The sequence below is a fragment of the Callospermophilus lateralis genome, chromosome 3 (genome assembly GCF_048772815.1).
Source record: "Callospermophilus lateralis isolate mCalLat2 chromosome 3, mCalLat2.hap1, whole genome shotgun sequence".
In the NCBI taxonomy this organism is placed as follows: Eukaryota; Metazoa; Chordata; class Mammalia; order Rodentia; family Sciuridae; genus Callospermophilus; species Callospermophilus lateralis.
This window is the reverse complement of record NC_135307.1, coordinates 119245402-119269342: the sequence shown is the minus strand read 5'-3', so window position 1 is coordinate 119269342 and position 23941 is coordinate 119245402. Positions and strand designations below refer to the sequence as shown.

Sequence of the window (23941 nt, the reverse complement as noted above, 5' to 3'; positions counted from 1 at the left end):
TGTGTATTTCTAGGTCAGTGCTCTATCACTGATCTATATCCCTAGCCCTTGGTATGCATTTCTTTGAGTTTATTTTATTTGGGATACTTTGAGCTTCTGAATCTGGATATGCATTTACCCGCCCCAGATTTGGAAAGGTTTCTGGCCATTATTTTTAAAAGTAAACTTTCTGCATCTTTTTCTTTTCTCCTTTATAACTTTCACAACGCATATATTGGTTGGCTTCATTCTATACTACATGTCCTTTAGGCTTTCATCACTCTTTTAAATTATTTTTTCTTTTTGACCTTCTGACTGAATAATTTTAAATGACCTTTGAATTGCTGATTCTTTCTTCTGCTTGATCAAGTCTGCTGTTGAACCCCTAAGGTCAGTTTTTCAATGCAATTATTTACTGTTCCAAAATTTATTTGGCTCTTTGTTCTGTTTTCTATCCTTGTTGATATTCTCATTTTTCCCAATGTTTTCTTGAGATCACAATGCCTCTTTATGACAGCTGTTTTATATTCTCTGTCCAGTAATTCATACAAAATCTATTTTTTTAGGACTGCTTAAGACAGATTAGTTTGTTCCTTTGTTAAGGCCATGTTTTCCTGTTTCTTTATGTATCTTATAACTTTTAATGGGATCTGTGCATTTCAGAAAATATCTACCTCTCCTGGTCTTTATGAACTAGCTTCTTACAGGGGAAGATCCTCATCAATCATGCTGGCTAGAGGTTTTGTGAGCCTCTAAAATCTTTTTTGGGGGATGCAGCTTCTCTGAGTTACACATGCACTTTCTCAGGGAGAGGATGGCTACTTTCTTTTTCAAGAGGTCCATAATCTCTTAATGCCTTTGGACTTGGCCTTAACCCTCACAAGTTCTTTGGTTCTATAGAGGCAAGCCTCCCTAAGACAGGTGAGACAGACAGCAGTCCTTCAGGTATACCTTTAAAAAGCTGGAATATAAATACATGCTCATTCTTCTTCCTTTGTAAGGGAGAAACTGAAGGCTGAATGCCTTCTCCTGGTCATGCCAAGCTGCACTAGCCTCTATGGTCGTACAGGCCCTCTGATGCTATAGTAAGTTGTCCCTGCTGTTGTTTGGATTCAGTTGCCACATGGCATCCAAACTATGCTGGGTCTCTCAGAGCTCTGAGTGAGGCAAGACAGAAATCACTTCTGCAGGCATCCTTTCAAAAAGCTGAAACACTGGTGTAAGTTCCAATGTTCTTTCCCTACACCTCCAAGAAGCCATGAGCTTCTCCCCTGCCATGAAGTTATGTTAGCTTGCGAAAGGGTGGGTGATCATAGGTAAAGTGAAAACAGCTCTTCTTACTTGTTTCAATGTGGCTATTCTTGGCTTTGAGTTTGTCTGGGATACAGCAACTCTTAACTGGTTTCTGGAGTTCTCATAAAGATATACTGGCGAGTATATTCTTGTTAAATCAATGTCTTTGTGGGGGAATGAAAGCTGGGGCTTCCCATTCTGCTATTTTGCTTGTTTCATTGGTCTTTTTTTTTGCCTTCCAATGTGTATGTCTGATCTCCTTAAGGGGACATCTTAAGACTATAGGTCCACTGAAGTGATCTAGGCTCAGAAAAGATGCTTAATAATTCCTTAATGAATGAAGATAGAAATCAATTTTAACATATTTTAAAGCTTTCAAGTTTCATGGAAGATAATTTGTGGGTGTTAGTTTCTATTCCTGGGGGAAACTTGTCTAAATAACCTGGTTTTGCAGGGATCCAAATAAATTCCCTGAGAGCTTATCCTAAAAATTCAAAACCTTCATTTATACTGCCAGAAAAAGCATGTACTTTTATAGTGTTACAAGTGCTCACTTATATTTTATGAAAATAATAAATTCAGAATTATAGAAATTCTATTTATATTTGAGGCATAACCAAATCCATTTCTTCCCCAAAGCCTGCTGAATTCTCAAGTAGAATTCCTTCATGAAATCTTTAACAGGCACCTATTATGTGCTAGATACTTTACTATGTTTCCTGGGCTAGTCTGTGATTCTGATAACATTATAGCACTACTCATAGTTTGTCTCTGATATTTCGGTATGTAATTTCTTCCCTTCTTAACTGTGGGCTTCTAGAGTGAAGGAATTATATTAATGTACCTCTGTAACTGTGGCATCTGAACAGTGCTTTGAAAAGGATAATTGAAATGAAAAAAGATGTCTTCTAAAGCATCTAGATTTGCCAAAGAACCAGAAAGGCTGAAGTACCTGATAATCAAGTATTTTATAAATTCTACCAGATCACAATTAATTAGCCTCTTTTGTATTTTTCCTTTTCCTTCTGAAAAATCTGCCAATGACTATTTTCTTACCTCTTATTAAAGGACATGAATAAGTTAGTAGTCCATATTTCAGTTACATGCACATTAAATTCAGCTAGCAAGAAAAATGGAAATGCACTCAAATGATTTCCAGAAACATAAAAAACCACCATCACTAGTTACCCCAAACCAGGAAACACATCCTCTGCTGCTACTGCCACAAATCCAGGCACAACAACATTAAAATTGACAGCTATAGAATAAAGAGACTAAAAGAGAAAATCAGGTAATGCCATGTATAAGGAAAGGAAGGATAAAATGTATTTGGCAAACAAATGTCCTTGGATCCCAGTTACGAACTAAGCAAAATTCACAGAGCAGAACAAACACAGAATATGGTGAAATGAATTGGTGAAGAGAGTAAAAGCCTTTTTGAGTGTTAAGAAATCTTGAGGTCACAAACAAGGGAATGTTATTCAAAGAAACTGGGGCATTTAATGAAGAAGGACATAATCAAGGTACTTAGAAGCTCCTGGAATATGGTTGGAACTTAATAAATGATAGCTACTATGAAGAAGTCAGAACTAGTTCAAATGTTCCTCCTTTGTGATGAACACCTTCTTTTGTGCTCCCACCACTCTGTTCGGGTCATCATCATACCATTCTTTTACTATGTGTTCTGGATGGAATGTTTGTATCCCTCCCCAAATTCAAATGTTAAAATTTCATTCCCTATGTGATATGCGGAGGTAGGGTCTTTGGGATGTAATTAGGTGTTATGGTTTAGATATGAGATGTCCCTCAGAAGCTTGTGTGTGATAAAATGGAAGATTCTTTCAGTAAGATACCTTGCTCATTCTCTCACATTTCAAATGCCATTCTCTTCAGTTACTTGTTCTGTTCAAAGTAATGTCTCTTATATTACCAATAGAGAATAAGTTTTAAAGAGTAAGTTTATTCCAGATGATATAGCATGGAAAAGTGGGAGAATGTAGGGTCTAGATTTTTGGTTTGCAATCTGATTTTGAAATCATTTTAAACCACTAAATAGGTTATAAACAGAGTAGAAAGTTCCCTTGACCCAGAATCCCCTACAAACCTCTTATAAAATCATAGCACAATTAAGGAAAAGGAAAAAATGAATATTTAGCCAGTTTTCCCATTAATGTTCTTTATCAGGTCCAGGATCACATATTACATTTGTTATATCTCCTTAGACTCTTCCATACAGTGATAATTCCACTTTTTTTTTTTTTTTTTTTGGTATTCCAGGCAAGCACCCTACTACTGAGCCACATCCCCAGCCTGAGTTCCTCACTTTTTTTCTTGTCTTTCAGGAAGTGGACATTTTGAAAAATATTGGTCAGTTACTGGTCTCAATTTGACAGACCTATGATTGATTCTTGGCTTATATCTATGTAGCCTTGGGAAAGTCAACCTCTTGGTGATTCAAGTTTCCTAATCTGTGAAACAGATTAATAATGACTTTATAAGGCTGGTTTGAAAATTAAGTGAGGCAATATATATCAAAATACCTGAGATGTAAGGCTAAACAACAAATGCTAAACTTTCTCTTTGTATTGTCTTTCAACTATTTTTGAAGATTTTTTGATAAAATGTCTCATCCATATTTTAATGACTTTTGTGATAAAACCATACATAATTTATTTAGTCTGTGACAGATGATTCACTGACATCACTATAAACAGTCATTGCTGTTTGTGTAATAGTTCTGCTCTATATCTATCTTGTTTTATTCTCCTGTACTGCTCTTCTCTCTCATTGTCAGTATGCCTGCCTGTAAGGGCTTCATAATTACCTTTCTGATTTCTAGCCTGCAATATATAAAGATTACTTTATTCACTCATACATTCATTCAATGGTATGCTAAACCTACTAAGTGCCAGATCCTGTATTAGAATCTCAGAGATAGTGATTAGGTACCTGCTGTCCTAAACACTTTCATGGCTAATAATGGGGAAATGGACAAGTAAATAGTGACAATTCAATGTAATCAATTCTGTGAGAGATGTAATATCTAGAATCACACAAGAAATAATCTTAACCCGGAATTGGGGAAAGAATCAGGTTAGAGAAGATTTAATCATGAAGGCACCATTATGCCTATTAGAATCTGCAAAACGTGTAAGAATTAACCAGATGGAGGGAGGAAGGGAGCAAAAGTTATAGAGTGTAAGGAAGAGCTATTAGAACTCTGTGCTGAGTAAAAGTAAATCAGTTCTGAAAAATAAATGTCCTATGTTGTAATCTTGCAGCTTGAGAGGGATTTTGTGCCAGTACCTCAGGGACTCAGAAACCTCACCAGGAAACTTCTGGCCTCAGAGTTCTGTTCTGGAGATTGTGGATGACAGACCTAAATGTTTGGGTATTCCACTGAGCTTACCTCTTTCAACATCTGTGAGCTGAAGTAAATTTTAGGTTATTGTTGGCTGTTTGCTCCTATTTTAAAAGTATAACAGGTTTGTCCCTACAGAGGAGTTTCTAAAAAAAAAAAAATCTAAATGACTATCAAAAAGTACTTTTCAAACTGACCTTTTAAACTAAGCTGGTGAGAGGTTTTGAGGTTTTCTCAGCTTTTTTCCCTTCCATAGAACTCATTCCTGTGGCTTCAGAGGTTTGGCACTGGGTCCACCAGGTTCCAAAGCCAAATCTAACCATGCCAATTTGTGTTCTTAGCAAGTGTCACACATCTATCATCCATTAAATATTAAATGTATGAGAATTCAATACACATTTTCTTAAATTAAGTGTTTTTTCCTGCTGATCCCTATTTTACCCGCCTAATCATCTTCACTCCCCTCCCCCTCCAATATGGAGAATAAATAAACAGAATTCTTTTAGTTTTCTCCACAGGGAATATTTCTCAAACTTTAACTGCTTTTAATTTTCAAAGCAATAATATTACATACCATCAACTGGTGTATCAGGAGGTCCATTAAGAAAGTAATCTTGTTACTAAACAGAACATCGGTGCAGTTTTCTGAACAGTTATTACAGGTGAGGTTGTAAACATTGATTGCATTGCAAAGAGACCTAATAGAAAGAGAAAAACAGCATTTGTAAAACTGAGAAGCTCTTCTCCAAACAATTTAAAATACATAAAATGAACTGCCAAAGGACCAGGCATGGGATGGAAATTAACTCTAAAAATAACAAGCCAAGTACTATAAGATACAAGGCCTATCAACTAGATATAAAAGCACCTAATTTTCCTCCAAAGCCCAGGGTTCAGTAGTAACTAACATCTCTTATTTATTTCTACGGGTTGCAACTGTAAACAGTGAAAACATATTTATTAGTCTATTTGACTATTTCTTAATAACCTAAGACTAAATATCATCTTTGATCCTTCAAATAATATCCAGAAAAAGAGGGCTGAAGCTGGAGCTCAGTAGTAAAACACTTGCTTAGCACATGTGAAGCACTGGGTTTGATTCTCAGCACTACATTAAAATAAAATAATAATAATAATAATAATAATAAATATCCAGAAAAGAGACGGTTATCAGATCTGATGGTCTGGGATAAGGGCAGAAGATAAAAGAAGACAGCAGGCATGAGGAGAAACTAGAGACTTTCTATGTGAGGCAACACCTTCCCCGGAGGCTGTTTGGGTAGAAGAGGACATCATTCTGATGGAGCACAATTTGGTCATTGGCCCAAACAGTTTAAGGTCAAAATGATCAAAGAAATATTTTTGCCTATAGGATTAAAAAAAAAATATGCCATCATCCAAAGAAACTTTTAAAGCAACACTCTCAACGGTCATGGCTGGCCCTTTCCTGGGTATTGTGAATACTGTGACTGAAAGCTGCATTGCCTGAGTGATCAATGTTTATTCTGGCCTATCTGAGTAAATCTCTTGCTTAAGTCCCATAAATGTTTTGATTTAGTTCTTTACAACCAATCCTCTGGGATGGTAGTTCTTAAAGTGTGATCCATGGATCATCAGCATCAATATTATCAGGGAACTTGTAAGAAATGCAAACTCTCAGGCTTCACTTCAGATCTAGTAAACAGAAACTCTGGGAGTGATGTCGAGCAATTTACATTTTTTTTTTTTTTTTTTTTGTACCAGAAATAGAACCCCCAGGTGTTTTACCACTGAGTCACATCTCCAGCCCATGTTTATTAATATCAATAAAAATGACAAGGGTTGGGACTGTAGCTCAGTTGTAAAGCACCCCTGGGTTCAGTCCCCAGTGTGTGTGGGTAGAAGGGGGTAGTGGGGGGAGGAGGAGCAGGAGGAAGAGGAGGAAGAGAAAAGAAACAGTGGGGTAACCTGTGCTACTTTATTTAACTTCCTAGTCTCTGACTGAAGCTTCAGGTATCCATTATGTAGTTTCATGGGTTTGAGATAGTTAAGGGGTAATATTTTCTTTCTTTCTTTTTTTTCTTTTCAATCTATTTTTTAAATTGATTTTATTACTATTTTTTCTACCTAACCTTTGTTGGTCTCAGAGGGAACAACACCCCCAGTGGATCAGATTGATATTGTTTTTTGGAGTCAACCTAGAAGTCTTGGAACAATTTTCTAATACCTAATGTATTTTTCTAAATTCCTCTTCTAATTAGAATATTTAAATTGAGAAATATTTTTAAAAGACTGTACAGTGCCTCACCCTATGGACATAAAATTTTGGTTCAACAATCTCTTACTATTGTTGTGCCCAACTTTCAGTATTACAAAACATGCTTTAAGTCAGAGGTAATAGTTGCAATCCACAAGAAGAAAAAAGTTCCAGCTGATGGAAAGAGAAAGAAAATTAAGTGAGAGGCTAGTAAATATATCATAGAATTTGGAAAGCTCAGGCATAGGTGCTACACTTTCAGGTCTAATACGCAAATCATAAACTACTGAACTGGTCTATTAAAACAAAAACAAAACAAAACAAACAAAAACCCCTAAAGCAAATAAAAATAGATCACTGGGCATTATACACGATAGCCTAAATGGACATTGTGACTTTGGATGCTAGACACAGCTGCCTCAAACTCTTAAATTTCTAGAGTTTGGGATGTCCTTACTTTTTTACTTCTTTAGTTTCATAGTAAAAACATGGAGTGGATATGCTGGGTTGTAAAGCCTGGTCATGCCTGCATCCTAGATACAATTTTCAGGGTGTAGAGCTGGGGAGACATCTTGTGCACCTTGGAAACTCTGCAAACATAGGATAGTAGATGAGAGCTGGGAGGCTTAACAGCATAACCCATGTCTGCAAAGGCTGGTGAATAAATCATTTTGTACCATTCTGCCTGCTGTTTAGGATAAATTTCCAGTAATGAAAGTATGGATCAAAGGAACTGAACTTTTTTGGTGGCAGGGGGAGGGAGGATATACCAGGGATTGAACCCAGGGGTGCTTAACTACTAAGCCACATCCCCAGCCCTTTTTATATTTAATTTTGAGACAGGGTCTCACTAAGTTACTTTGGGCCTTGCTAAGATGCTAAGGCTGGCTTTCCTCCTGTCCCAGTCTCCTGAGTTACTGAGATTATAGGCGTGTGTCACTGTGCCTGGCAGAACTGAACATTTTGAAGGCTTTCTGTAGGTATTGTCAAATTCAAACTGCCCTCCAGAATAAAAAGAAAACTTAAATCCATTTTTACTCCCAGAAAAAGATTTTTCCCATGTTTTCACTAACAATGAAAAACTTCATTAAAATAAATCTTTACTAATTTGATAGCTAAATACAAATGGTATTTTTAAAGGTTTTATTCCTTTTACTAGTAGTATTATTAAAGGATTTTTAAAAAAGTATTTAATTGTTATAGCTATCTGTATTTTTCTGAATTATAATTGTGTGCCTTTTACCCATTTTTCTAATGGGATTTTTGTGTTTTTCTTATTGATTTAGAAGTTTCTTTATTGATAATCACATTAACTATTTCATCATATGGTACAAATAACTTTTGCAGTATGTTGCTATCTAAATTTTTTAGTTTTAAAAAAATTTTTACGTGATATGAAGTCTGCCAAGATTTCCTTTAGTACATCTGGATTTCCTGTCAGATGTAGAAAGGCCTTTCTATGCTCAGATTATAAAAATATTCTTTTATATTTAATTTTGGTACTTTTGTGGATTTTGCATTCAAATCCATAATATAAACTTGTTTTAGAAATAAGGTATAGAGGAGAGATTAACTTTATTTTTTTCAAAATACAGATGTTATGTATACTTATATTTTGTTCTAGTTCTGAATTCTTATACTTTTATTAAAGATTCTCATCTTTTAAAATGATTTATTAAATTTTCTCATTATAAATACACAAAGGGTTAATACATGTTAGTACTTTCTTCTAGTCTTTCAATTTGCTTAGGTTATTTTAAGGTATTTTTAATATATAGAAGCTGAATAATTTTATGTAATCCAATGATTTTTCTTTGTGGTTTACTTTTTTCTGCCTTCTTTTTATGTTTTAAAAGTTCTTTCTCACAATGAGATAGGGTAACAAATACTCATTTATTTTTTTCAAATTGTTACTGTGACAATTTTACGGTTTTATAAGCCACTTAATTCATTTTGAGTTTATTCTGGTATATAATATGAGGTAAGAGCTTCAATTTATTTTCTCAGTAATGATATGACTGAGTTATCTGTTCTTTATCCACTGGTTTGAAATGTCACCTTTATCATGACTATATGCAGAATATATTCCCTGGTTTCCTAATTTATAACTCTATTTGTGTGCCAATATCATTCTTTTGTGCAACGTAGCTTTATGGCAGAGTTAACATACAAAACTGTAATCCCCAAAGGCTTTTAAAAAATATGTATGGGGGTATTATATTTAGAATGATGTGTAGAACATCATAGTCCTATAATAACATCATTTTTCCCTTTGTTTTGATCTATATTTTTATGGCTTTGATTTTTAATTTCTATTTTTCCATTTTGTTAGCAGAATTCCTACTACTTGTCTCAAATCTCTGGTAAACAATTAATGAGTTATAAATAAACATACATTAAAAAAGTGAACAACACATGATCTGGGAGTATGTTCTACCTAATGCCCTCTGTGCTCTATGTTAAAGAAACTCATTTACTTGGAAATGGAATGTCCATCTGTACAATCTGAATGCTTGCAAAACTCTCCCAAGAAACTTTCACAAAGAAGGGGAAAAAAGGGAGGGAGAGCCAAACATTTCAGGGTCAGAAAAAAACCTGTCCACTCAGTAAACTTGTTTGAAAAGACAACCTGTATTTGAAGAGCACCTGTCTTAGTGCACTTCTTTGAACCCAGCCTGGGTGGTCTGTCCAGGCAGCTCTCTCTGTAATTTTAAACTCAAATGACTAGAAGCACATTTTAACATCAAACAGAAGGCTGCAGAATTTGAAAGTATCTTTTGAGAAAACATAAAAATCTCACTGTCCATTCTGTCAAAAGTATGTGGTGGTTGGGGGGTTTGAAACGCAGCTTTTCTGCCCCAAATAATTGTGAATGCATGAGTGAATTTTTGTATCAGAAAATCTCTCACTAAAAATGTTCCTCTGAAAAGACGAAAAGAGCATAAAAAAGGATCATAAAACCAAGTCTTTTGGAGATGAGTGCAAGAACTTATTTTTTACAAATAGGAGAGTATATAGAATATTAGTACATATCTAAGACATTAAGAAATATTAAACAAAAGCTTCAGAGTATTGCAGCCTAGATGGATTAAAAAGTACATCCTTATGCAGTTGCAGTGGTTAAGACTTTTCAAAAACCGTGGTTTACCTAAATCTATTGCCTTATACCAATGTCAAGAGAGTAAACATGTAAAAGCAACTGCCACCAGCAATTTCACAAAATATACATGGGTTGAATGGATGGCTTCAAGTTTCTGCACAGCAAAATTCTATACCAAGTAGGGACAGCAAGTGCTAAGAGTTACATAAATACAGCTGCAAAGGGAAACTTGGAATCTTCATCAATTACTGCTTTAGCCCTCATGCCAGAAAGGAATTGGTTTGACTGGATAAACAGTAAAGGGACAGATCCTCACAAAACATACAGGATGGTTAGGAACTGATATAGAATTAAGTTGAGAAAAGGTTACCTAGACTGAACTAGAACATAGAGTTGGACTTTTACCAATTCCTTAATAAAGCCCCACTGTATACTATTTTGGTGAGAACCTTTGGTATCATTAGGCATTTAATAAATGGCATACTGTGTATGTGCATTCAGTATGCACATACTGAATGAACTGTGCTTTGTGTTTATTAAGTTCCAAACTAAAATAACTTCTTTAGACATTATTAAAAAGAATCACTTGAAACTAGTTAGATAAAACAACAGGTAGAATTTTTTTTTAATCTTATTTTCTTTGGTGGGGTTCTTTTTTTTTGGGGGGGGGTGTCTTTTTTGGAACTGGGGGGTCTAACCCAGGGCTTTGCAAATGCAAGGCAGGCGCTTTGCCACAGAGCTACATCCAAGCCCAAACAATAGGTAGAATTGTAAAGCAGTAAGTGAAACCACTAAGTAAGTGAGTGGTTCCCTCACAGAATGGGACCTGCCCTCTCAGTCTGGCCCTGCCAGAATGGCCTAGCTAGAAGTTGCATTTTAGAGGCGGAAACTGAGACATGTTAAACCACTGAAAACTGTTCTGTTACATAACTAGGTAAGATTCTTGTCTGAGTCATCCTGTTTGGATGTCTTCAATGCAGAACAGTTTGGCTGAGCACAGTGATGTCTAACAAAAGGGCTTCCTTGTTTTAAGCATTATATACCAGAATGTGCAGCTGCTGTGTATCTTAATGCATTGATTAACTGTATTCTCCACTATTCTTAACCACATAAACCACTATTCTTTTTAAATGTTCAACTGATTTTGATCATTAATATTTATTTATTCTCAATCTATTTATTCTTGGTACCAAAAAAAGTCATTTTTCGTAGCCATCAGGTATATTTTTAAGACCCAACTGAGAAAATTGTGAAGTATCTAAAAGTCTTGAAGTCAATTTATTAAAATAAGAAAATTCTTTTTGGTCTTTAAAAATTAAAGCATATATGGGCTGGGGTTGTGGCTCAGTGGTGGAGTGCTTTCCTGGCATGCGTGAGGCTCTGGGTTGATCCTCATAAAATGAAATAAAGATATTGTGTCCCACCTACAACTAAAAAAAATATAAAAAAATTAAATTATATCTGATTTATAAATTATATTGGGAGACAAGATATTACATTGAGGTTTTCATTAGCAGTTTGGGGAGGAGACATAATCTAACTTACTGATTTTGTATAAGAGCTTAATTATAAAAATATTATATAACTATTCATTCAATTATTGCTTCTTGGGCATATACTTATATCTGGGTACTATGCTAAGTAAGTGAAGTAGGTAACAAAGAAAAAAAAATCAGACACTAGTCCTGATTTCAATATATGTACACACACACACATACACACACAGACCCTTTGTAGTTAAAATCTTTTGTATTATGAAATAAAACACACATACAGAAAACCACATGAAATAAATATATAGCTTAGTTAATAAAAAAAACTCTTGTAACCATAATCCAGGTCTATAATTTTGTTATTAAAAAGGTCTAGGGCTGGGGATGTGGCTCAGGCGGTAGCGCGCTCGCCTGGCATGTGTGCGGCCTGGGTTCGATCCTCAACACCACATACAAACAAAGATGTTGTGTCTGCCGAAAACTAAAAAATAAAATATTAAAATTTCTCTCTCTCCTCTCTCTCTCTCTCTCTCTCTCTCTTTAAAAAAAAAAAAAAAAAAAAGGTCTAGTTATAGCCTCTCTTTCCCCTCTAAACTGCCCACTCTCCTGACATTTATAGTGATCATTTCCTCACACTTTATTCTTTTATCATCTAAGTGTACAGCTCTAACACTAAGTGTATATCCACAATTTAGTCTTAACTACTTTTTACTGTCTGTGTAAAAATTTTTTAGTATATCTTTTAAGTCTTTTTATCTGTAGATTTTTTCTCCATTCCTCTCTTTTCCTTAAAATTTTCCTGACTGCATACACATGGTAAAGTTCAACATATTCTTTTTTCCTCAGTATTTCCTGAAAATTGGAAGTTGGATCCAGAGATTTGCTCTTACTTATATTTATCCCTTTTGGAAAGACTACACGTGGTAGAATTCTTTGATCAGGAGCCAAATTATGTCGAAGTGTCATTCTTTTTTTTCATCTTAGCAGTCACTGATGATTAAGCCTAGGGCTATGAATTCATTGAAGAATATAAAACTATGATTATGATATTCTATTATTTTGTCTTCATTTATGGAATGAAATACATTTAGAAGGAAACACTTCTCATTTTTTTTTTTTTTGCCCCAGTGGTACAGTTCCATATAAATATTTGAGACTTTTATGTATCTAGATTTTGACATATTTAACTGGTCTCTTGTCAAACTCAGAAGATAATCATCTAATTTTATTTTAACTATCATTATAGACTCGTGGATTGTCAATGATTATCTACAAGAAACTACAGCTAACATCATATTTAATTTTGCGAACTAGAAGCTTTCCCTAAGATTAAGAATAAGGCAAGAATGTCCTCTCTCACCACTTCTACTCAAAATCATACTGGAAGTTCAATGTAGTATAATAAGGTAAGAAAAGTAAATGAAAGGTACACAGATTGGGAAGAACACTCATACATTGCTGGTGGGACTGCAAATTGGTGCAGCCAATATGGAAAGCAGTATGGAGATTCCTTGGAAAACTGGGAATGGAACCACCATTTGACCCAGCTATTCCTCTCCTTGGACTATACCCAGAGGACTTAAAAACAGCATACCACAGGGACACAGTCACATCAATGTTTATAGCAGCACAATTCACAATAGTTAAATTGTGGAACAAAACTAGATGCCCTTCAGTAGGTGAATGGATTAAAAAAATGTGGCATATATACACAATGGAATTTTACTCTGCAATAAAAGAGAATAAAATCATGGCATTTGCAGGTAAATGGAGGAGTTGAAGAAGATAATGCTAAGTGAAGTTAGCCAATCCCCCCCAAAAACAAATGGTGAATGTTTTCTCTGATATAAGGTGACTGACTCATAGTGGGGTAGGAAGAGGGAGCATGGGAGGAATAGACGAACTCTAGATAAGGCAGAGATGTGGAAGGGGAGGGGAAGAGGGTTAGCAATGATGGTGGAATGTGATGGTCATCATTATCCAAAGTACACGTATGAAGACATGAATTGGTGTGAACATACTTTATATGCAAACAGAGATATGAAAAATTGTGTTCTATATGTGTTGTAAGAATTTTGATGCATTCTGGGGTCATATATTTAAAAAAAATCAATTAAAAAAAGAACAATAAATTAAAAATTAAAAACTCAATAGAAAGCATCACCAACAGATTAGATCCTTGGAAGACAGAACCTTACACAATGAAAACAAAATGTATAATCTTGAAAATAAAGTTGATCACACAGTGAAGATGGTAAGAAACCATAAGCAGAACATCCATGAATTATGGGATAACATGAAAAAACAAAATTTAAAGAATTATTGGGATATGGCTGGGGATGTGGCTCAAGTGGTAGTGCGCTCGCCTGGTGTGCGTGTGGCCCGGGTTCGATCCTCAACACCACATACAAAGAAAGATGTTGTGTCCGCTGAAAACTAAAAAATAAATATTAAAAAAAATTTCTCTCTCTCTCTCTCTCTCTCTTAAAAAAAAAGAATAATTGGGATAGAGGAAGGCACAGAGTTACAAATCAAAGGAATGATCAATTTATTCAATGTAATAATTATAGCAATTTTTCCAAACCTAAAGAATGAATTGGAAAATAAAATACAAGAGGCTTACAGGACACCAAATGTACAAAATCACAGCAAATCCACACCAAGGCACATTATAATGAAAATGCCTAACACAGAGAATAAGGAGAGAATTTTAAAGGTGACTAGAGAAAGGAGTCAGATTACATATAGGAGGAAACCAATTATAGCATATCTGAAGATTTCTCAATCCAGACCCTTGAAGCTAGAAGATCATGGAATAACATATACCAAGCTCTGAAAGAAAATGGATGCCAACATAGAATCTTACATCCAGCAAAATTAAGCTTTAGATTTGATGATGAAATAAAAACCTTCCATGATAAACAAAAGTTAAAAGAATTTACAACTAGGAAGCCTGCATTACAGAACATCCTCGACAGAATATTCCATGAGGAGGAAATGAAAAACAATAATGAAAATCAGCAAAGGGAAGTATTACAGGAAAAAACAATAAAAGGAGAAACCAAGTCAAGTTAAATACCAAAAACAAACAAAAATGATTATGATTACAAACCATGTATCAATAATAACCCTGAATGTTAATGACCTAAACTCATTAATCAAAAGATATAGACTGGCAGATTGGACTAAAAAAAAAAAAAAGACTCAACAATATGTTGCCTTCAAGATACTCATTTCAAAGGAAAAGACATGCACAGACCAAAGGTAAAAGGTTGGGAAAAAACATACCGTTCACATGGACTGCGTAAACAAGCAGGAGTTTCCATTCTCGTATCAAATAATGTAGCCTTCAAGCCAAAGTTAACCAAAGGGGATAAAGAAGGCCATTTCATATTGCTTAAGGAAACCATATATCAACAAGATATAACAATTATAAATATATATGCCGCCCAAAATGGAGCATTTATGCTTATCAAACAAACTCTTCTCAACTTCAAGAGTCAAATAGACCATAATACAATAATACCGGGTGACTTTAACACATCTCTTTCATCACTGGACGGATCTTCCAAATAAAAGCTAAACAAAGAAATTACAGAACTCAATAATATAATCAATAACTTAGACTTAACAAACATGTACAGAATATTTCATCTATCAATGAGTGAATACTCTTTCTTCTCAGAAGCACATGGATATGTCTCTAAAATAGACCAGATATTAAGCCACAAAGCAACTCTTAGCAAATACAAAAAAGGTAGAGATACCACTCTGCATTCTATCAGGTCATAATAGAATGAAATTAGAAATCAATGATAGGGGCTGGGGATGTGGCTAAAGTGGTAGCGCGCTCGCCTGGCATGCGTGCGGCCCGGGTTCGATTCTCAGCACCACGTACAAACAAAGATGTTGTGTCCGTCGATAACTAAAAGATAAATATTAAAAAAATTCTCTCTCTCTCTCTCCTCTCTCTCTCTTAAAAAAAAAAAAGAAATCAATGATAAAATAAAAAATAGAAGCAACTTCAAACCCTGAAGACTAAATAATATGCTATTGAATGAACAATGGGTTGCAAAAGACATCAAAGAGAAGATTTAAAAATGCTTAGAGGTAAATAAGAACACTGATACAACATATCAGAATCTCTAGGACTCTATGAAAGCAATACTAAGAGGAAAATTCATTGCATGGAGTTCATTCCTTAAAGGAAAAAAAAGTCTACAAATAAATGACCTCAAATTACATCACAAAGCCCTAGAAAAAGAACAGATGAATACCAAAAGCAGAAGAAGACAGGAAATAATTAAAATAAGAGCCCAAATCAGTCAAACTGAAACAAATGAATTAAGTGAAAAAATTAACAAAACAAAAAGTTGGTTCTTTGAAAAAATAAATAACACTGATAAAAGCCTTACTCATGCTAATGAAGAGAAGGAGAGATTAGTCAAATTACTAAAATCCATGACAAAAAAGGAAATATCATAAGGACACTACAGACATACAGAAGATAATTAGAGACTATTTTGAAAGAGAATGTTGAAGATATCAACAAATTTCTAGAGAAATATGACTTACCCAAACTGAATCAGGATGATATACACAAGTTAAACAGAAGCAATGATATAGAAAACCCCATCAAAAGCCTACCAACCAAGAAAAGCCCAGGAGCAGATGGATTTACAGCTCAGTTCTATAGGACCTTCAAAGATGAACTAATACCAATACTCCTCAAATTAGTCTATGAAATAGAAAAAGAACACTTCCAAACTCATCATATGGGGCCAGGGTTTGGAACTGCTTCTATTTTTTATTTTATCATTGATTCCAAAACCAGACAAAGACGCATCAAGGAAAGAAAACTTCAGACCAATATCTCTAAAATGAACATAGATGCAAAAATTGTCAACAAAATTCTGGAAAATCGAATACAAAAATATACTAAAAAGATAGTGGGATTCATCTCAGGGATACAAGGTTGGTTCAACATACAGAAATCAATAAATGTAATTCATCACATCAATAGACTTAAAAGATAAAAAGCATATAATCATCCCAATAGATGCATAAAAAGCATTCAACAAAATATAGCATCCCTTCATGTTCAAAACACTAGAAAAGCTAGGAATAACAGGAACATATCTCAACATTGTTAAATCTATCTATGCTAAGCCCAAGGCCAACATCATTCTAAATGGAGAAAAATTGAAGGCATTCCCTCTAAAAACTGGAACAAGACAGGGATGCCCTCTTTCACCACTTGTATTTAACATAGTCCTTGAAACACTAGCCAGAACAATTAGAAAGATGAAAGAAATTAAAGGGATACCAACAGGAAAAGAACTCAAACTATCACTATTTGCCAACGACATCACTGTATACTTAGAGGATCCGAAAAATCCCACTGGAACACTTTTAGAACTAATAAATGAATTCAGCACAGTAACAGGATATAAAATCAATGCCCATAAATCAAAGGCATTTCTGTACATCAGTGACAAATTCTCTCAAAGAGAAATTAGGAAAAGTACCCCATTCACAATAGCCTCAAAAAATAAAATAAAATACTTGGGAATCAACTTCAAGAAAGAATTAAAAGGCCTCTACAATGAAAACTACAGAATGCTAAAGAAAGAAAGAAGACCTTAGAAAATGGAAAGATCTCCCCTGTTCTTGGATAGGCAGAATTAATATTGTCAAAATGACCATACTACCAAAAGCACTATACAGATTTAATGCATACCAATCAAAATACTAATAGAAATATAAAAAGCAATCATGAAATTCATTTGGAAAAATAAGAGACCCAGAATAGCCAAGGCAATCTTTAGCAAGAAGAGTGAAGCAAGTGGCATCAAAATACCAGACCTTAAACTATACTGTGGAACTATACTATGGAACAATAGTAAAAAAAGCAGCATGGTATTAGCACCAAAATAGACAGGTAAACCAATGGTACAGAATAGAGGAAACAGAGACCAACCCACTTAAATACAGTTATCTCATACTACACAAAGGCGCCAAAAACATATATTGGAGAAAAGATAGCCTCTTCTACCAATGGTGCTAGGAAAACTGGATATCCATATGTAGCAAAATCTCTCACCATGCACATAACTCAAAGAGGATCAAGGACCTAGGAATTAGACCAAAGACCCTGCGCCTAATAGAAGAAAAAGTAGGTCCAAATCTTTTTTTTTTTTTAAAGAATGAGAGAGAGTGAGAAAGAGAGAGAGAGAGAGAGAGAGAGAGAGAGAGAGAGAGAGAGAGAGAGAATTTTAATATTTATTTTTCAGTTTCTGGCGGACACAACATCTTTGTCTGTATGTGGTGCTGAGGATCGAACCCGGGCCGCACATGCTAGGCGAGCGCTACCGCTTAAGCCACATCCCCAGCCCCAGGTCCAAATCTTTATCACATCAGGTTAGACCCCTACTTCCTTAAGAAGACTCCTAAAGCGCAAGAAATAAAATCAAGAATCAATAAATGGGATGGATTCAAACTGAAAAGCTTCTCAGAAAAAGAAACAATCAGTGAGGTGAAGAGAGAGCCTACAGAATGGGAGCAAATTTTTACCACATGCACTTCAGATAGAGCACTAATCTCCAGGATTCATAAAGAACTCAGAAAACTTAACACATATACAAACAAAAAAACCCAATAAATAAATGGGTTAAGGACATGAACAGATACTTCTCAGAAGAACATATACAATCGATCAACAAATATATGAAAAAATTTCAATATCTCTAGCAATTGGAGAAATGAAAATCAAAACTAAGATTTCATCTCACTCTAGTCAGAATGGCAGTTATTAAGAATGAAGTAAAAATAAGTTGGCGAGATTGTGGGGAAAAAGGCACACTCTTACACTGCTGGTAGGACTGCAAATTGGTGCAACCAATCTGGAACGCAGCATGGAGATTCCTTAGAAAACTTGGAATGGAACTATCATTTGACCCATCTACCTCTCTCCTTGGTCTATACCCAAAGGACTTAAAAACAGCATACTACAGGGACACAACCCCATCAATGTTGATAGCAGCACAATTCACAATAGCTAAACTGTGGAACCAACCTAGATGCCCTTCAATAGATGAATGGATAAGAAAAAGTTTGGTATATATATATACATACACACACACACACATATATACACACACACAGTGGAGTATTACTTAGCATTAAGAGAGAATAAAATCATGGCTTTTGCAGGTAAATGAATGAAGTTGGAGAATATCATACTAAGTGAAGTAAGCCAATCCCCCAAAATCAAAGGCCGAATGTTTTCTCTGATAAGTGGAAGTTGATCCATAATGGGGATGGGCAGGGGAGCATGGGAGGAATGGAGGAGCTTTGGATAGGGCAAAGGTGAGGGAGGAAAGGGAGGGGACACAGGGGTAGGAAAGACGGTGGAATGAGATGGACATCATTCCATGTATGAAGACACAAATGGTGTGACTCCGCTTTGTGTACAACCAAATGCAAAACTGTGCTCCATTTGTGTACTATGAGTCAAAATGGATTCTGCTGCCATGTATAACAAATTAGAACAAATAAATTTGAAAAAAACCATAAAATCATACAACATAAAGAGTGAACCCTAATATATGGATTTTAGTTAGTAACAATATATTGTCATTGGTTAATCATCTGTAAAAAAAATGGGCCACATCTAAGCAGAAAATTATCATAGGAGAAATTTAGGGAAGGCAGTAAGACAGAACATAAGGGAACTCTGTACTTTCAGTTCAATTTTTCTGAATATCTAAAACTACTGGAAAAAGTAAGCAATTAAAAACTCATGCATTTAAATATATTTGATGGGTTTTAATCCACTGCAATTCTTATTTGCGTTAAAGCTCAGTTTGTCACATCTTTTGGTTTCCTGACCCTTTGGCTGAACCCCAGTAGTTTTCTGAAATTTCACTTTATCTAAGATGACAAGAGGTTTCATGCTCATTCCCTTCCCCAGACCTGGAATCAGCCTGCACTTCAAACAGCATTGGTCATAAAAGTTCAAATCCAAAATCTGCCCCTAGTGATTTTCAGTGCTACTGGGGTGGGCCATGGTTTCTAGACTTCCAGAATTTCCCTCCCATACCCATTCTTCCACTCCTAAGATAAAATATTTGTGAATTTCACCAAATTCTGGACTAAGGAAGTTTTTCCTTTAATATCTTTTTATAATAGCTCTTTGTCTATATCTATAATTATTCGTTTGCTTTATGCTACAGTATAACATGTAACAGTTTCAGAATATCAATATTTATAGTACCATTACCAATTATGATTACTGAAAAGTTTCAAATGTTTTGGCATATGCCATATCCATTTCCCATTTCTAATTATTTTAATCATTATACTAACTACATTGTCAGAACATAGTCATTTCATACTATACTCTCTCAATCTTTATTAGTTTTAGTGATATAATTTAATGTTCACTACCAGTCCTTGTGTAAATGTATCTAGTCATTTTGCTTGTCTAAAGCTTATTCTCCATTAGATTCCTTAGGAGAGGCTCATGGGACCAATAATCTTGAGTTATTGCACGTTAACAGCGTGTTTGTGCTTTTTATAAGGGAAGATCAATTTGGTCAGATGTAAAGTCTTCATATCTTCTTTTCTAGTGTATATTTAAAATGTTACTCCATTTTCTTCTGAAATAAAACACTTTAATGTTATATTAATGCTATGTTTTCCACTTATAAGTCATAATGTGCATTTGGTTATGAAACCATCCAACACAGATAAATAGCAACCTACCCAAATTACTCTGGGGGTGTACCCTTTCAACTCATGGCTCTCACATGTCTGTTTTCTACTCCAATAGTTATCTTATGCCTTTTTTCAGAATGTCATATAAATGAAGTCATGTCCTATTTGAGTCTTACTCCTTTCACTTAGCACACTGTATATGAGATTCATCTGTGTTGTTGCATGTATTAGTGTTTCTTTAAAATTTTTAAAATATTTATCTTATTGTGACAAAAACATGAAGCCTATTATCAACAGATTTTATTTTTTTCCATTTTTATTGGTGCATTACAGTTGAGCATAATGGTGGGATTTGCTGTCATATATTCATACATGCCCAAGATATAACAATACATCTTGGCCAATATCCTTCCCTAGCATCATTCCTTTCCCTCTCTTCCTCCCTTCCTGTTGCCTTTTCTTCTACTTTACTGATCTTCCTTTGATTTTCATGAGATTTCCACCCTGCACTTTCCTTTTCCTTTTTTTTTCTCTAGCTTCCACGTATGAGAGAAACTATACAACCACTGACTTCAAGAATGTGGCTTATTTTGCTTAACATAATATTCTTAAGTTCCATCCATTTTCCTGCAAATGACATAACTGCATTCTTCTTTATGGCTGAATAAAACTCCATTGTGTATATATACACCACATTTTCTTTATCTACTCCACCATTAACGAATACATAGGATCGTTGGTTACATAGTTTGGCTATCATGAATTGTGTTGCTGAAAACATAGACAAGCATGTATCACCATAGAATGCTGACTTTAATTCTTTAGAATAAATACGGAGGAGTTGTACAGCTGGGTCCTGTGGTGGTTACCATTCTTAGTCTTTTGAGAAACGTCTATACTAATCTCCACAGTATTTGTACTGAGTTTCTACCAACCAACAGTGTTCAAGTGTTCCTTTTCCTTTATGTCATTTCTAGCATTTATTTCTGTTTGTATTTTCAAAGCCTATCATTCTAAGTGGAGTGAGATGAAATCAGTATAGTTTTTTTTGTTTGTTTTTTGGTACCAGGATTGAACTCAGGGGCACTCAACCACTGAGCCCCATCCCCAGCCATATTTTGTATTTTATTTAGAGACAGGGTCTCACTGAGTTGCTTAGTGCCTTGCCATTGCTGAGGCTGGCATTGAACTCTAAATTCTCCTGTCTCAGCCTCCTGAATCATTATAGTTTTGAGTTGCATTTCCCTAATTACTAAAGATGTTGAACATTTTTTCATGTATTTGTTGGTTATTTGTATTTCTTCTTTTGAGGATGTCAGTTCATTTACCCACTTATTAATTGGGTTATCTGATTTTTTTTTTGGTGTTCAGTTTTTTGAGTTCTTTATATATTCTGGATATTAAACCACTGTCAGAAGAGTAGCTAGCAAAGACTTTCTCCCATTTTTTAGGTTCTTTTTTCATATTCTTGAACTTTGCTATGAAGAAGATTTTCGATTTGATGCCATCCCATTTATTAATGCTTGGAATTACTCCCTCAGTTTTGGGGAGTCCTATTGAGAAAGCCATTGCCTGTGCCTAAATGTTAGGGTGTTGACCTCATGTTTTCTTCTAGTATTTGCACAACTTCTGGTCTAATTCCTAGATGGTTGATCTAGTTTGAGTTGACTTTTGTGCTGGATAAGAGATCTAGTTTCATTCTTCTACATATGAATAGCCAGATTCCCCAGCATCACTGTTAAAAAAGCTTGTTTTTTTTTTCTCCAATGCACGTTTCTGGCACATTTGTCAAAGATGACTACATCTGTGTGGGTTTTGTCTCTTCTATATTGTGTGTTTCATTTTATGCCAGTACCATACAGTTTTTGTTACTATATCTCTGTAGTATAGCTTGAAGTCAGATTTTTTTTATTTGGTATGGGAATTAAACCCAGGGGTGTTTAATTACAGAGTCTCATTCCCAACCATTTTATTTAGAGACCCGCTCTCTAAGCTGCTTTAGGGCCTAAGTTGCTGAGGCTGGCAATGAACTTATGATCTTCCTGCCTCAGCCCCCCAAGCCTCTGGGATTACAGGTGGGATTACAGGCAGGCACGGTAGTACCTGGCTAAAGTCAGGTTTTGTGATGCCTCCAGCATATTTTGGGCTTAGAAATTGGCTATCCTGTGTCTTTTATTCATCCAGATGAATTTGAGAATCTTTTTTCCCCCTAGTTCTAAAAAGAATGTCATTGCTATTTTGATGGGACGGCACAGAATCTGCCTATTGCTTTTATTAACACAGCCATTTTAACCATATTAATTCTACCTATCCACAAACATGGGACATCTTTCCATCTTCTAATGTTTTCAATTTTTTTCTTCAGTGTCCTAAAGTCTCCATTGTAACCTTCACTTCCTTGGTTAGATTTATTCCCAAGTATTTTATTTTGTTTTAATTTTTTTAAAGATGAACACAATATCTTTATTTATTTATTTACTTATTTATTTATATGTGGTGCTGAGGATTGAGCCCTCCCAAGTATGAGGCAAGTGCTCTACTGCTGAGCTATAACCCCAGCCCCAAGTATTTTATTTTTTGACGTCATTGTGAATAGTTGTGTTAACTTCTTTCTCAACAGATTCATTATAGGTGAATAGGAAAGCCACTAATTTTTGTAGGTTGACTTTTGTCCTGATACTTTGTTAAATTTGTCTGTCAGCTCTAGCAGTCTTTTGGAGGAGCTTTTGGAATCTTTTCAGTATAGGATCATATCATCAGTAAAAAGTGATAATCTGACTTCTTTTTGTATTTTTATTCCTTTGATTTCCTTCACTTGCCTAACTGCTCAGTCTAGAATTTCTAGTGCTATATTGAATAAGAGTGGTGAGTAGGGACATCTTTAACTTGTTCCAGATTTTAAAGGAAATGTTTTCATTTTTTTTCCCATTCACTGATGTTGGCTTTGGGTTTGTTGTATACAGCCTTTACAATGCTGAAGTACATTCCTTCTATCCCCAGTTTCTTCAGTGCTTTACTCATGAATAGTACTGAGTTTTTCAAAGGCTTTCTCTACATCTCTTGAGATGATTAAATGATTTTTCTCCTTAATTCTATTTATGTGATGAATTACATTTATTGATTTGCATATGGTTAAAACATTCTTGCAACCCTGGGATAAAACTAAGTTGGTCACGATGTATAATCTTAATAGATTGTTGACATGATTTGCTAATATTTTATTAAGAATTTTTATTTCTAATATCATAAGGGTATAGTTTTCTTTCCTTGATGTGTTCTTATCTGGTTTTGGTATGTGTCACTGGCTTCATAGAACTAATCTGAAAGTGTTTTTATCTCTATTTCATGGAATAATGTGAGAAACATTGGCATTGGTTCTTCTTTAAAGGTCTGGTAGAATTCATATGGTCTTGGATTTTCTATGTTGGAAAATTTTTATTACTGCTTCTAACACATTGGTTATTGGTATGTTTAGCTTTTATGTGTCCTCTTCATTCAATTTTGGCAGGTCATATGTGGCTAGAAATGTCTCCATTTCTTTTATGTTTTAGACTCCATTTGCATAGTACATCAATTTCCAGCATTTCCCTTTCAGCCTGCAGTTGTCTTATTAGCCTGTGAGTATTTTGCAAACAACATATAGTTGGTTCTTGTCTTTTTTCCTCTTTTTAAATTTTTTAAAAATATTTTTAGTTGTAGGTAGAAACAATAACTATTTTTTTATGGGGTGCTGAGGATCCAACCCAGTGCCTCACATGTGC

At 34.9% G+C, this 23941-nt stretch overlaps 1 protein-coding gene across 9 annotated transcripts in view; it reads right to left on the bottom strand.

Moving 5' to 3' along the window:
- The window catches only part of Scaper (S-phase cyclin A associated protein in the ER), a 447154-nt gene that overhangs the window by 89206 nt on the left and 334007 nt on the right, over nt 1–23941 (bottom strand). For all 9 annotated transcript variants that reach the window (XR_013090777.1, XM_076851161.1, XM_076851163.1 and 6 more), the window contains one exon: nt 5208–5331. Coding sequence is in view for 8 of the 9 variants with exons in the window: in XM_076851161.1 (XP_076707276.1) it covers nt 5208–5331 (124 nt within the window). In the remaining variant the exon portion in view is untranslated. The remainder of the gene's footprint in view (nt 1–5207; nt 5332–23941) is intronic.